Source organism: Pieris brassicae, chromosome 1 (assembly GCF_905147105.1).
Source record: "Pieris brassicae chromosome 1, ilPieBrab1.1, whole genome shotgun sequence".
Classification (NCBI taxonomy): domain Eukaryota; kingdom Metazoa; phylum Arthropoda; class Insecta; order Lepidoptera; family Pieridae; genus Pieris; species Pieris brassicae.
This window is the reverse complement of record NC_059665.1, coordinates 13998183-14013877: the sequence shown is the minus strand read 5'-3', so window position 1 is coordinate 14013877 and position 15695 is coordinate 13998183. Positions and strand designations below refer to the sequence as shown.

Genomic DNA, 15695 nt, shown 5'->3' with positions numbered 1-15695 from the left:
AATGATTATATATTATGATTGTGATTCAATAGTCTCACCTTATACAATTATCAGGATCATTCTTGCAATCTGTGTTACACCTGAAGCGTTCCCACGCGAGCCATCCCATCGGCGGAGTCAATGCCAAACCATTGTCCAAGCCCAATATTTGCCCCAAAACACACAACACGCCAACAGCGGTCCACACACATGATTTCATTGATGCCATTATCAAATATAAAAAGGAGTCTTATGCCTCGGTACGACGTATTCTGTCAGATGTCAGCAGCCAAGTGGCATTCTGGTCCAGATAAATGATCTGTAACAAAGGATTGTTTATTATAAATTGGCCTCTAAACATCCTTACTTTAGACATTTCCGCTGAGTAACTGATAATGCCAAGTTTACGTCAACTTAGACGTTAGATACGCCATGAACCTATTTGATCTGTTGACAGTGACATTACAACTTATTTTCGATTAAAACATTGTTTATGTCTCGAGAAATCCATAGAGAAAGTATTTATTAGTATTGTTTTAAGAAGCTGCTGACGGTGCAATTTTAGGTTTGTTAATATTTCATTGTTTGTTTATTCTAGTCATTTATTTGGTTACGAGGTTTATGAAAAATATTTTTTTAACAAGAAACACAATCTTGTAAGGAAGAAATTTTGTCAGTTCATTCAACGGACAATAAACAAGGGACGAATATACAAATAATAACATTTTTAGCACTTATAAGGCAACATTTTGGCTTAAAAAATGCAATGTGATAAACATGTGATCTTGTTACCCCTAAGCTAAACTATTTTTTCACAATTTAAAATGTTTTTAATTAAAATAGTATGCCATACTTCCTTAACAATATGAATACTCAAGGCATTATAATAGACGATAAGAAAATAATCTGCAATTAAATTATTCTCAAGAATACTAATAATTATAGTTATCAACATTATAGTCAAGATTATGAACTAATAATATTAATGCGACACAGTCATATTCGCTTGGTTCATAGGTGCATATGTCCTACAACCCAAAATTTACAACTTTATCTGGAGGAATTAAAATAACATTTAAGAAGATTTTTTCTGAGATTTAAATTTTTTTTCAATAATAGCCAAGTATTTGGAAAACTAGAGGGGATCAATTGAAAATATCATAAAAGAATATAACTGCAACCGGAAACATTAAATTAATACAACATAATCAGAATCAATTGAATCATGTCACAATTCAAATAGATTATAATAGTGATTGAAATAATTACGATAATTTTATAACTGTTTTACTGCAAATGGTTTTTTGTACGAAATATGATTGATAATATTTCATTTTCTCATTAATTTGTCTCTTTCTCTAGAATTTTGTTTACGCTGTGATGAAAGGAGATATATAGATATATAATGGCTGTGAGGTTATTTAGGGCAGGGACAGTAAATGTTATGAAAGAAATGTTAAGTCATCCCATCTTTCATCCCATAGGTCGTAGGTTCGTTGATGGCGACTAAGAAGTAGGTGACTTGCCTAAGTAGTAGTAGTAAGAAATAAATGATCATGTAACAAATACAGAAGTCGAGTTTTTTTTAATTGTGATTCTGCCAAATATTAAACATCTGTACTGTAACGCCAGACTTATATGGATTAAAATTATTATAAATGATATATGAACAGTTAAGAAGTTTTGTTAAGTCGTTTTATTATTTAAAAATGAACAAATGCGAGCGAACTTTGTATTCGTGATTCTCGCTGTTGCTAAAGAAATAATCCCAGATTAAACAATTATATAAAGGAAAAACTCTGAGTAGGTTTTTATTGAAACTAATTTGTTTTAATAAGAGCGTGCAGACTAGAGACGTTTTTTAATTATGATGAAATCAGAAAAAAATCTCATAACAATGATGCTTGTAGACGCTCATCTAACCCAGAGATATTGGATTGGATTCCCGGCGATATGATTTATAATAATTGTGGCCAACTAAGATAATATTTATTTTAAAAAATATGTGACGGTGGAACACAAATTGCTCACTAATTCTCCGTCCATCGAATTCATTAGTCAACATTACACTAATATAATAATACTTTAGAAAAAAAGACGTATCAAAGATAAAGAGAAGTACAAAGTGCGACAATTGGAACCTGTTTTAGACACAAGGCAAGTGGACAGGATATCTTTAAAGATGACTTTTTGTTTGTAAAAATAGATAAATATAAAATAAAAGAAGAAATAAATTAAGTAATAATAATATACAAGAAAGTAAAAACATTAACTTTGAATAATTCGGGATATTCACGAAAAACCTGCTTTTTGACGATTTCAATTCAATTTATGAACATCAATTTAAATGAACTAAATGTTTTAATGTATAATTATTTACTTGCGACAGTGTAAAACTAATTTCTAAGCTCCTGCCTGACGCAACAGACTGGTTCACTTTGATAAATGTTAGGAAACTACGATCTTCTACGCTTCACTAACTTAATCTATACTTGATGTAATTAGTAGTATTTAATAATAATTTAAGTGAATTTAAACCAAATTAAAATTTAAATATTATTTTTTTCGACATAATAACGGTATTATTGAGAGTCAAATTTAAATTCAAAAGTACACTTATGCATGTCATATTTACGTCAACCAATTATAGCAGGAGGCCTTGTTCTTAGAAGAACGGGCAAAAAAACTCAGCAAGTTCGTTCCACCCTTTACATTATTCATTTTTATTACGGGAAATGTCACAGTTCTCAAGTTCAATACGTCTAAAATAATAATAATAAAAGAGCAAAAAGGAAATATATAAAAACAAACAATAGTGAGTTATGGCGTATTGCCGTACAATATAGTCAATATAAATCACTTTAGTGATACATAATATTAATATCTCACAAATAATTATCATCTATGTATTCCTGAGCTTTGTAATATGCTTTTTTCATTAGGGTTTCCTTGAAGTTTTAAGTTTTAACTGTCTCTCTCTGAAGCTAAAAGTTTAACGTTACAAACTATACAAGCGGGAATAAAAATTACTGCATTTAAATAAAATCGTGGATTTAATATAGAAGGTGTCGCTAGTTCTTTATATATAATTAAAAATTATTATACTTAAAACAACGCGAGATAATTTTTTGACTCAAAATCGAAAGGCAAAATACAACTTTATTTTACACTATTTAAAGATAAACGAAATTCAATAAGAAACTCAATAATGTGCATTTTGATATACTGAAATACTTTGTGACACAGAAGTCATGAAATATTACGATTGCGCCTAACTTAATGAGTAATAATTTAAGTCTAACTAAAAAGGATTTTTAACATAAGAAAGTGTTCAATAACACTACGAATCTATTAACGGGAAGATACTGTTCTTGTGTTCTATTTTTCCATTACGGCTAACATTTAAGGACAACGTGAACTAAGACGACACGCTGAAATAATCAATAATGTTTTAGGTAGCTCTTAAATATTCATGGCCCTTAAAACTTCAGCACCTTTATAAAAATCTAATTCAAATTATTTCAATTTAGTTTTTATTACTACGCTAATTATGTATTATAATCAAAACCCAAGTCAATTTTGTCGGATGTGTCAGATAAAAACGCTGTAATTGGAAAAACCCGTCTATCCGAAATGATTTGTACAATTACAATAATTTAAAAACTATTACATCGGATTACAATTATAATTATCTAATTATATAGAAGACTATTTGTAATCTATTGTTGGGTATAATTGAGATTATTAACCATTCAAATTCGCATATATCTCGCGTACATTTTTTTTGTAATAAATTGCCTATATGCCACTGACCTCTGGAGTTATATGAACACTTAGATTGTAACATTTGTAACATTTACGTCTTTTAAGTCTGAGATATGTCTCACGATGTTCTTAACAAAACAATACATAGTAAAAAATACAAATAATAATAGTACTTATTGAATGAAATTTAATTTCAATCACATGAAGTCAAAAATCGTCTTTCGACACTTCGTTACCAAAATCCTGAGATTTGGACAAATAACACGCAGAAAAAAGATTATAAATCGTCATCGTGACTGGCAGAGTGGTGGGAACTAGACCTCGAGGCCGATTAATTACAGGTTTTACCATCACCCATATGCATATGCTTGCCGAACATAGGGGAGAGTGAAGAAGTTGAATTTCTTTAATCCCTCAAATAATGTTGAAATAAGGCGTTTTACAGTTCAAACCACTTTCCAAAACAAACAAATATAAGTAAACAAGTTTGTCATGTAAGCAAATGTCGTAAAACATGGTTTAACTAAATACTGTTTACAGGACGTTTATAAATAAGGCAGATTCTTTACAAAGTATATAACGATTATGTCCAATAAGAACAGACTTTCTAACAGACTATCTATCTGATATATAATATCTTGAAACTATCTGTGTATTTTATAGACGTATATTATATCGTCTCAAATACTTCGTAATTCTTATACAAGACATATTTAAGTTAATTATAGTAACGTGGTGATCGGCAAAGCTTTACGTAATTTTATGTAAGAAACCGGACCAAACGTCGAACGTAGGGTTGTCAATTTACGTTAGTAAAAGTGCCACCAAAACATTAAAAAAATATCGCAACTCACTACTAATGTTAAAAGTTGTTAGATCCAAGTCTGTTAATTCAGTTCCTAGTTAAGGGCCGTTCTGTCTTAAGTTATCAAGTAATTCCACCTAACAACATTTGAGATCACATCAACATTTTTAATAAATTAATTTAAGTAATTTAACTTGGATTCAGTGTTATCCACGAAGAAACTATAGGCGAAAATGCCCTGAACTGTTTCGAGAAAAGAATAGAACGGCCGTGCCGCAGAAATAAACAATGTCTAAAAATGCTCAGTTCTAAAAATATCTCTTGCGTTATTATTAATTTGAATGTAATTTTACAAAAGTTACATTGGAAATGATAATTTAAAACGTATACAGATAATATAGATATCACAACTATCGCTAGTAACAATTTGAATTTTTTATTTTATGAAATATAAGCAATAACTGATTCAACTTCAATAATAACAGACAATAATATTTAAATAACGTTACAGTTTTTTTTGTGAAAAAATAATAGTTGCCATGGTAACGCGGTATCTTTAGTCGTTATATAGTGAACTTCTATGAAGAGAAAAAAAACTGTGTTCAAATAAATTGTCGGAGAAAAACAGAAAAATAGAATTGTCGTACATTCAGTGACAGCCCTTAACGTGTTCTACGTAATGTGGTATTCGTGAAAATACTTAAAAAAACTCGTCTAAGTAACAACTGTAATTTCCGTCAATCAGACACTAATTAGCATGTTTTAACATGGTTTACACTTTTTGTTCTCTTCGTTGCTTCAGATTAACAGGATATTCGTTATCATACTAAAAGCCTTAATTAGTTAAGGTTTGTTTTGACGTGACAACGTCTAATAAATAGATGAACGCCGGCTGCACGCACACAAAAAGTATGACTCATTGTCCCATTACGCTCATTGTACGCTTGCACCGCATCTATCTCTCTTCCACTTGATTGGCCTATGCGTCTGAGGATTCAATCCTTCTTTGTATCTATATAAAATAGTGTTAAATCATAATCAAAAATTATTGAATTTTATTCATAAAAGTATCAAGTAATCATTTCATCAATGTTTTGTTATGACATTGTCACGTTAAACTATCGTCCGTAAACCACCTTTACAGACAACCATTCTGTTTTTAAAGTGCGCACGTAGACAGAAATTCCATTAGTGCACTCCCGGGGATCGAACTTACGACCTCATATTTTGCAGTATTTATTGCTCAAGAACTATAATGACATTAAAAATTGTCTGTAATTAAAGCATCGTGAATTGGCCTTGTGTTGGGGTAATTTAAGATATGAATTATGCAGTTATAAAAATGATATGAGTCACTGTAAATGCAGGTCAAGTAACTAGTATAGTATGTAGTCTGTCCCATTGAGAAGTGACGGGACGTAGATATTAATAAAATATGTTGTTTCATAAATTCAATATATTTAATATTATTTACGCGTTTATTTATAACATTTTTATTCCAAATCTTTTACTAAATCTAAAAGCAACAAAATACTTGTAAAATATAAATAAATCCATCACGTTAATTAACGTTTAAATATTGTATTCATGCCAAAAAATATTTATATAAAAATATTTATTAAAAAATTGTCTTCTATCTACCGGACTCCAACTTAAATCTTTATATTAGGTGAAGTGTATCTGCTTCGCCAATTTTTACTTAATTAGCGTACATGTACAGATACCGGCAATCTTCTTAAACATTAAACAAGGGAGCGGGTGAAAGTTTGCGCATCGTACACAGCGCGGGATACAAACGTCAACTGATTTACCAATCACGCGATCGACACGTCTCTCTCCCGCAGGACATTTGTTCAAGATGTTTGCCGGTATCTGTATAGGGTGTGTGATAAAATTAAAATCAAGTTTTATTTAATCTTATAGAGTGTTTTAATCTTATCCGTAGATCCGTAACTTAAATGATAATGAAAAACGCGCCATACGACTCAAAGTTAAATCAAAAGTTCAAATATTGAATTAAGGACAGATTTACTGGTTTCGCAGTGTTTATACCGAATGACCTTTAAAATCAAGTGAATTCCAGTATTTTGCAATACAAAATTCAGGTCGAATTTTTAATATAATATTATTTAACTAACAAATAGCTTTTATAGTTACCCGCATTTGTAGTTATACAAATATTACTTTTTAATTTTCTATCTATTCACGTTTAATTATTATGACTATGTAGGTTAAGAAAATTGTAAATACTGTATATTTGTATGTTAGAATTTAAGATTTTAAAATTATACAAAATCAACTTAATAGTAGTATTACGGAATAAATGTTAGTAATGTTCGCACCGCAATTATAAAACGACGTCGTTAAAATAAAATTTCCTAGATGTCTGTAAGTGAACAGTGACTAAGCGCAATTTTCAAAAGTGAGATCGTGCGTTCTACCGTCTACGAATTAATGAAGTTATGTGGACTAAAACATCGGCTGGCAATTGCGAACCCTCCGTCAAATCGAGTATGGGCGGCGGTTTTCACTTAACATAAGTTGCTCTTGCTTGCCCACTGTTTCATTAAAAAGTTGTAGAGATGATGATTATGAGAAAGAAGCGACGCCAGTGATCATTTTTTTATTGACAGGATAAACATCAAAGGTACGGCAGTTGCCTAGCGATTTTGACGTTTCTAGCACGAATATCACATACTTGGCTACAATCAGTTTCACTATAAGGGATTACGAAATTCCATTTAGTCTTTTTTTGTAAGTTTAATAGGTTTAATACCCAACGGATTATAGAACTGCGTTTTAAAAGATTAGTCCAGTTAAGCTTTCAACAGAGAGACAAGCAATAATACAGTAACAATTATTTTGAAATAATGTAGTATAATTCATTGAACTCAAGGTATAAGCTGTCATATCTCAATTAAAGCCATTATAATCCTTAATCCAAGGTATATAGACATGTAAATCGCATGAATAAACAACTGTTTTGATCTGGTTAATGTAATGCATGTCAGTGAAACCGGTCCCCTATCCCCTTCCCTTTATAGAGCAATGTCATTTGGCAATATTACTTCACCACTTCACCGTTACAAATGTACAAATATATGTAGTTTCCTTTGGTATTTTCAATTCCAATATAATTCTAGAATATAATAATCACTTCGTTTTTTCTTGAAAGATCAGTCTTAAAAAGCTTAATTAAAAATTGGATAATTAAATGGAATTCTAGGTTTGACAAAAATTAATAGGTTCATGACTTAACGAGTCATGTTAAGCGGTGAGTCACGATTCTGAATCACCCTAGGTCGTCCTGGCTTTAACAACACAAAGGCTTGATTAGACCACGAGTAACTATAATGCGTTTATATTAATTTCTTTTTTCAAATGAAATCCAGCCATGCAAGTTTCATATCAATTCAATTGTCAGAACAATTAACTTATCTCAATGAATACATAGATTATAATTAAATATCGAGCTGTGTTCTAACAAGGCATGGTCACGAAGAGTCTTATCTCTGAGTAAAGAGATCGAAAGTGTTGGTATGGATAAATGTTTTATCCAAGATAAAACCGCGAGTATTAATCAAAACTCTGCTGGCTTTACGATCTGTATCTTGAGGTCCAAAACAAGACATTTCCACCGCTCCTGTTATTATTTACCGTACATTTTATGCAAAGGGGACATTATTTTAGGGAGTTTTAGCCAAGACATAAATCATGGATGTTGACAAGGTGGAACTTTACCAAAGAGGGTTTAATGAAATATTTTAAGTTTTTTTAGCAGTAGTAATAATTTAGTTTTCGTGTAAAATATTAAGCTATCGTTTGTTTAAAGTTTAGTTTTTTTTTTAAATCTATTAATGTATTTTGACTTTGATTGACTTATGATTTCTGTTTCGTATATTTGTATATCAATGTTATCTGTTTTTGCAATGTATATTGTCTAAACGTTTTCTTTTATAATATGGATATGTGTGTAAGATTACTGATAAATAACCTATATCGGATAATTATCGTTAAAAAAACTTCTGGACTCTTTTACACTACTTGTTTTCAGTTTCAGTATTAAAAAAGTTTACTAACATTTTATTAACAAAGTATACGCTGACACACGCCTATAAAACTGACATTTATAATTGCATCATTTGCCCTTTTATATAAGGTTGATAAAATGTGGCTTTTCAGTATGAGCAATACAATCGTGTTCGTTTATTGTAGGTCATATAACTGAAATTTCATTATGAATGTCGAATACAATATGACCTTAGCTTAGCTTAAGCTTAGTCTCTCAATTCATACACTCTATGAATTGAGAGACTAAGCTTTACTTTTGCTCAGCGACTTGGCATAGCAGATTGTGCCCTGCTGATTCACCAGCGTTAACTGGATCGTGGCCCTCTTCGATAAATGGACTATTTACCACAAATAATATTTTTCAGTTTTTAAGAGTCTCAAACACAAACAAAGTCTTAAATATTATTAAATAGAAATTATTTTAGTATGAATTCGAAATCCCTTTGAGGCATATCGCGCTTGAGTTTTATTGAATTACTTCAAAGCGTTACTTTTAATTAGATAGTATGAAGGATCAGAATATGTAATGTTATACATAACGTATATTATATTTTATATTAAAAAATATATAATTATTTATAATGAAAAACTTGTAAGTAGAAAATTAATCATATTTCTGAAAGTTATGGCACTGTGGCAGTGTAACTTTAACGCTGGCAGCATTTCCCCGCTGCAATACTTATTCGTTGAGCGTGGAAAACACCAGCTCTGGGGTCACCAGTACTATGTACCAGACGCCATATTTCATTAGCGCTTGTGCACTTGAACCCTACAGCCCAAGAGTCTCTACTCCAACGGGATTTATTTATATTTTATTAAATATAGATCCTCAAGTAATGATCCGTCCAATTTTTATATTATAAAAAATTAAATGACACTATACATCATTCTTTTATATTTCAAGAATGTAAGCAGTGAGCACTCTCTGAACTAAACATCTTGGGTTACGCTTATATGCACTATTAATAACTTAACTGACGCAAAGTTGCAAAACAAGATTCACTTTCTTTAAAGAAAGTTAAATTGCGCGGAATAACAAATCTGTACCGCTTTTGGTCAGTATTTCATGAATAAACTTTTCAATCAACCGTATCAAGACTATGGCCTATGGGGTATTTAGTGATATTTATTTGTAGCCGATCAGCATTTTGTACCTAACAAGTCGTTCTACCTAACAAGCCGATTTTTAAGACGTTTCACTTCATCAAGCGCATAGAAAGATTTATTGGTGGACAGTCGGAACCGTACGCGCAGTTTTAAAAGCGAGACTAAAGATATACTTCCATTTTAAGAAGTCACAATGGAAACTGATAATCAACTAGTGTACTTAATTCTTGATTGAAATTTTAAAGAATTATATTACTCTTCTTGTCCAGAAGCATCTGCTAAAATAAAGTCTTTTTTGAGCCGATACAAAGAACGGTTTGGTGGCCGTTGACACACTTTTTTATATTAAATTAATATGCCCTGAGTACAAGTTCGATATGTTCGTCACATAAAAGGCACGCAATTGGCAGTCGTTATAGAGAAAATAAGGGAGGTTAGACTGATAATATATTACTAATACTTGGTCTTTACCATATTTCACAATACGCGAAAACACCCACTACGAAATTATGAAAATTAGGTCGTACCTAATAATAACTATGACTATCGGCCGAGTTAAAATATTTTTGACGGATCATACAAATTTACGCAAAAAAAAAAAATTGTATTTCGAACAGTAATCCTTACGTAAGCTATTACGTTCCAACTTTCTTCAACTATAAATTAATATAGTTACGTATAGGGAAGTTTTATTTATAAATTAACAAATCACGTGTGCACTTGTTATTCAGTAACAATAGTACTTTCTCGGTTTGTTCAATATGCAAATTAATACAATAAGTGTGAATATCATCTATTACAGTTTCCATATATATTCATCGGTTTATAATGAGTGAATAAATTTTAGTGACAAATGAGTATCAGATTTTCATATATCGAAGTTTCGGTTCTCAAGAACGTAAAAATTATCGGATAGTTTGTATGAGACAAAATCCTTACTTATATTTATTACAGAATTACATACATTATCCTAACAGACTATGCCTATACAATAATGTCGAGAAAAATAAAATAAAATATATTATTAGTAAATAAAATATATTAAACACATAATATACACAATATCACTCTGCGAACATATTAATATGTCAACAGTGTCAGAGACACACATATCCCATAGGTACCAAGAAACCCAGTTCTTGGAGTAAAGGTGTTAACCATAATATATATTATATGGGTGAGATTCAATCGACACTAATGGCTGACTAACTATGGCTCCCGTACGTGTTATACAAGAACCATTATTGTACCAAGTGTTGGCTCAATGGCTTCAGCGTGCGACTCTTATCCCTCGTCGTAGGTCGTAGGTTCGATCCCCGGCTGTACACCAATGGACATTCTGTTTATGTGTGCATTTAATATTCACTCGAACGGTGAAGGAAAATATGAGGAAACTAGATTGCCTTAAGCCCAAAGAATCGATGGCGTGTGTCAAGCACAGCTGATCACCTATTAGAAGGACAATTGATCACGAAACAGACACAGAAGCCCAGACCTATAAAGGTTGTAGCGAAACTGACGTATTTTATTCATTCTAGGCTCTTTCGATTAATTATTTTATTAATTAAGGTTTATACGTATTGACCCAATAGTCTCGAAATTTGCTTGATTAATTAGTTTTTAAGTATCAATAACAAACGATAACCTATTTTTTAATCCGTATGTTATAAATGCTTTAGATGACGAACTGAGAGGCCGAAAACACACATCCGACTTGGTCGATAATATTTTGGAGCAATTAACATTTATCGCGTCCCAACGCAATCTTAATCTAGTCACAATTGACATTCTACATTTTTGATTACTAAGTGTTAATTGACTTTTATCCCGAATATCATGGTAATTACATTAATATGTAGTTATATAATGTTTTGACTTTAATTCAAAACATCGTATAAAGTTTTCGCGATTTTAGCGACCATAAAGCAGTAAAGTTCTTCACAGCAATTTGTGGGTCATTAAAAAACAAAACAAAGGCCAAAATACGTTCGAGCCAGCGTCCGATAGAAAGAAGTATTTTCGGATTTCAATTACGCGACGAACATAAAAGTGAATGTATCCGCAGAAAAACTAAAATAATTGCTGGTGAGCAATATACAACTTAGATGTAGGGTAGGGCACGTAGCTCGTTATACAGATGACAGATGATCTAAAGCAGTACCCGAATGGACAGGAAGGAAGATCAATAGAGCAATGGGCTGGACGGGTCAAAAATTGGATGACAATAAAATAGGATGGGAGGAGATTGATGATGATTAGAGGAGGCCTTCTCCGGGACCGGGTTGAATTATAGTAGATTTTTTTATTCATAGCTTTGTTAAATGTATGTCAATAAGATGTGAATGAATGATTATTATTGTTATTATTATTTTATTGCCCTAATATAACGGGAGTCAATGACATTCCGAATGCAGAATCAATAATTTTAGAATTCGGTTAAAAAGCGAGACAATAAAAATCAACGCCTTTTCCCAGACAGTTTTATTCAATTCAAGTTCGAAAGGTCACCTAAGAATTTTCCGCGTTAAGTAGAGAAAGTTATTTTAGTAAGAAAGTCATTTCGTTTAAAAACTAGTTTTTTCTCTCGAGTATATAGAATGTTATTTATTCGATTATGGTATCGGAAGTGCAATTCTTCAAGAGTTATTAATGAATGTACCGCATTACGGCCTTTGCCTTTCATGGCCTTTTCGTATGCTGTTTTTTCCCTAATCTCCCCTACATATAAAAAACACTTGCTGGATTTATATCTTATTCGTGATCATTTGTTTTTTTAATAGGTAAATAAGTGATCGGCTTTGACACACGCCTCTGAATTTTTTAATTCTAAGGGCGCCTACAAATTTGCCGCAACTCACTATTGTCGTTAAGTTTGAGAATTGCATTGTAGTACATATTTCCACGATATACTCTGACGAAGAAACACTGTTCTTAGTGTTACTATTAACACGAAAAATTATTCATTTTGTTGGCCCAAAAGGAGAATTGTGATGGCAAGTAATGAAAATATAAAATAATTGTGTTAAAATATACTTATTTTCTTCACTTGCGGCTTTGTTCGTGAAATTCTGAATAAGTTTATTGCATATTTCTTCCCATGCATTTTCTTTTCAATTTTATTACTATTCTTGTCGGACCTCAAATCCCATATCGCTGGACTATAAATTCTTCAACCTGATTTTCGTTCATGTTCATGTTAGAAGTCTCTTGTACAAAATAATACATGCGCGCAGCACTAGTACAGCGCGGGTATAGCGCTGCAACCGCGTTGCATATTTACGTAAATTTACAAATTTTTGCCGCCGCACGGCACGTGGCAAGTTTGAAGACGCCCTAAGGCATGCTGATTTTCTTCACCGTACGAGCAAGTTTTAAATGCCTTAACCTAAAACCTCAAGAATGAAAGCCGCATGCTAAAGCCATTAGGACAATACTGCTCAAGATCTATAATAATAAATATCTTGACTTAGTTTCATAACTTATAATGAATGACTCAGAAATCCTCTCGTTAAGTTCACACAGATGGCTGAGCGTAGGTGATGGTATGGGCGTTATAAATGTAATTATAGCAATAATAATTAACACTTTGAACTATGATAAAGCTTCTAACGAATCGTTGTTGTAAGATAAAAGAATTCATCAATTGTGGTACAAACGAATTGTAATACGATTTGCAATTTTGATTCTTATTGGTTTGTGTTTTGGATTAATTTTGCTTGACTTTCATTGTTTGTATATGCCCCATAAAAGTAATGTGCAAGGTCGCACATTAATCAAATTGGTAATAACATTTTGTTCAATTTTGATATGCGTTATGGTGATGGCTAGTTTTTAACTTCGGAAGCAAAAGATGCAAAGAGCGGTACGGAAATATTTTATGAATTATAATAATTTTCACGTGAAATAATTTGTACACGTTTTTTTATCAGGACCTTATACGAGTATATTGTTGTCATAAAATACCACGCCCTTGTACTGAATTGTAATAATTACGAAATAGATTATCTGATATACAATGGACTGAGATAACATTAATATGCATAAACATGCCTCAGTAATTATTAAGAAATTTTTATTTTCCATTACTTATCATTTTTTTGACAAAATGCTTGTTTATTTAATACGAGACTGGTAAATATATTTATTCATTATTATTTTATGAATAATACTAAGAAAGTTTTGCCCTGGTGGAATTTGTGTATTTTGGGGAGTTTTTTGTGTTTTAATTTCTCTTCAATAATTATATTATAGTAAATTTTCATAACTCGTAGCATACTATTGATGTTGTAACCGTGTAATAATCGTTACGATCGTTTGAAACCTTAAAGTTTATCGAGTTAATATAGCACGGCCGGTGGACCTCATTGTATTAAAAGCAGTTTTAGCATAATGACGCGCGCGTCTTATTCCAGATTTTTTATTTCAAATTCACGCACGATGTAGTAAAACGTGAGGAAATTGGCATGTCTTAATCCCTAAAAACGAAGGCATGTGTCGTGTCAGGCAAAGCAGGTAGATCAACTACTTGTCCATGACGAAATAAGTGCAGAAAAGGGTAGCGCCACTTTATCACTATCTAAAAAAAAATAAAAAAGTTTACGTGTACAAGTGTATACACATAAGAAGTGTAACTTCTTTATGACCTTATTTTTCGAAAAATCTACTGTATGCAACTTTATTGAAATTGGTTAAATAAAGTTAAATTAGATAAAGTTTAACAAATTTTATTATCACAGACATGAATACAAATAATACAATTATTTCATTTTACCTTATTACTACTAAGATTATTACAGAATTTCGTTAATTGTAATATAATTATTACCGTTATTATTCATTGTTAACGTTATTATATATTTTTGTTATTAATGGTTTTGAATCTGTTCGAATAAACCGTGGTAGGGACAAGAAAACGTGAAACGGAAAAATGTGACCCGTAACCGAAAAATGTGACAGTAAATTTTTTTCAACGCCGATATATTTATCGGTTCACTTCAAAAATATACAAAGAAAAATAATAATAATAGCAATACAAAATATTTGTTATCTAGTGATAAGCAGTAATACACACTGTAACGGGATACCTAATACATAATCAATATGTTATAAGAAAAATCGTTAACAGAAACAAATTACTCATCCATTAAACCAATCAATTTTCTCCAGTTAATACAAATAACATTGTAGTCGGTATTCTGCGTCAATGACTTCAATTAGTTTTTATTGATATAAGTTACAATTGTATTTTTAAATTAGCTTTTTTACATAGTTAGCTAGTTAGGTATAAATTAATTCTAAGTTTCTGTTTAGACCAAAACAGTTACGGGTTAATTCAAATGTTACGTTACGGTTTAAAAGCTACCAATCTCAATCATTAGAAGAACTAACTTCCTGGTAAGTGATGTTTGAACCGTACCAGGAGTAGCAGGAAAAGTTCAGTTGTAATATTAATACCATCGACTTGACTGTCCAAAACTTGCGCTCACACTTCTCTCACTCGCAGTGTGTATAAAGATGGCCGATTAGCCGATTAGAATGTTTAAAAAAATAAATCAATGGCTCTACAACCTTTTTAGATCTGGGCCTCAGATTTCTGTATTTGTTTCATGATCATTTGTAAATTGAATATTCTGTGCCTGACGCACGCCGTCGACTTTTTGGAGTTTCTTTCTATGTCCGCATTTAACAATCACTCGAACGGTGAAGGAAAACATCGTGGGGAAACCAGCTTGGCCAGGACATTGACGACGTGTGTTGGGCACAAGAGGCTTATCGCTTTCTTGACATTATATTGACAGAAATCTTAGGCCAAGACTTAAAAATCTTTAAACTGTTTTTTTTATATATTGAAAGAAGTTACCATTTCAAAGAACTACAAATATGAAACTATAACAGCCTTTATGTCACAAGTACGGTATACTTTTGTATCATTAATGAGAACTCGTTCGTACTAGGTCAAAAACATTAT

The 15695-nt window shown here is 31.6% G+C and overlaps 1 protein-coding gene across 3 annotated transcripts in view; it reads right to left on the bottom strand.

Moving 5' to 3' along the window:
- Nucleotides 1–15695, bottom strand: part of LOC123711249 (alpha-N-acetylgalactosaminidase) — a 44553-nt gene that overhangs the window by 24005 nt on the left and 4853 nt on the right. The window contains exon 2 of one of the 3 annotated variants that reach the window (XM_045663746.1): nt 39–298. In XM_045663746.1, the coding sequence (XP_045519702.1) occupies nt 39–208 (170 nt within the window). In that variant the 5' untranslated portion in view covers nt 209–298. Of the gene's footprint in view, nt 1–38; nt 365–15695 lie in introns of those variants that run through there. The other 2 variants (XM_045663762.1, XM_045663755.1) reach the window with 2 other exon arrangements.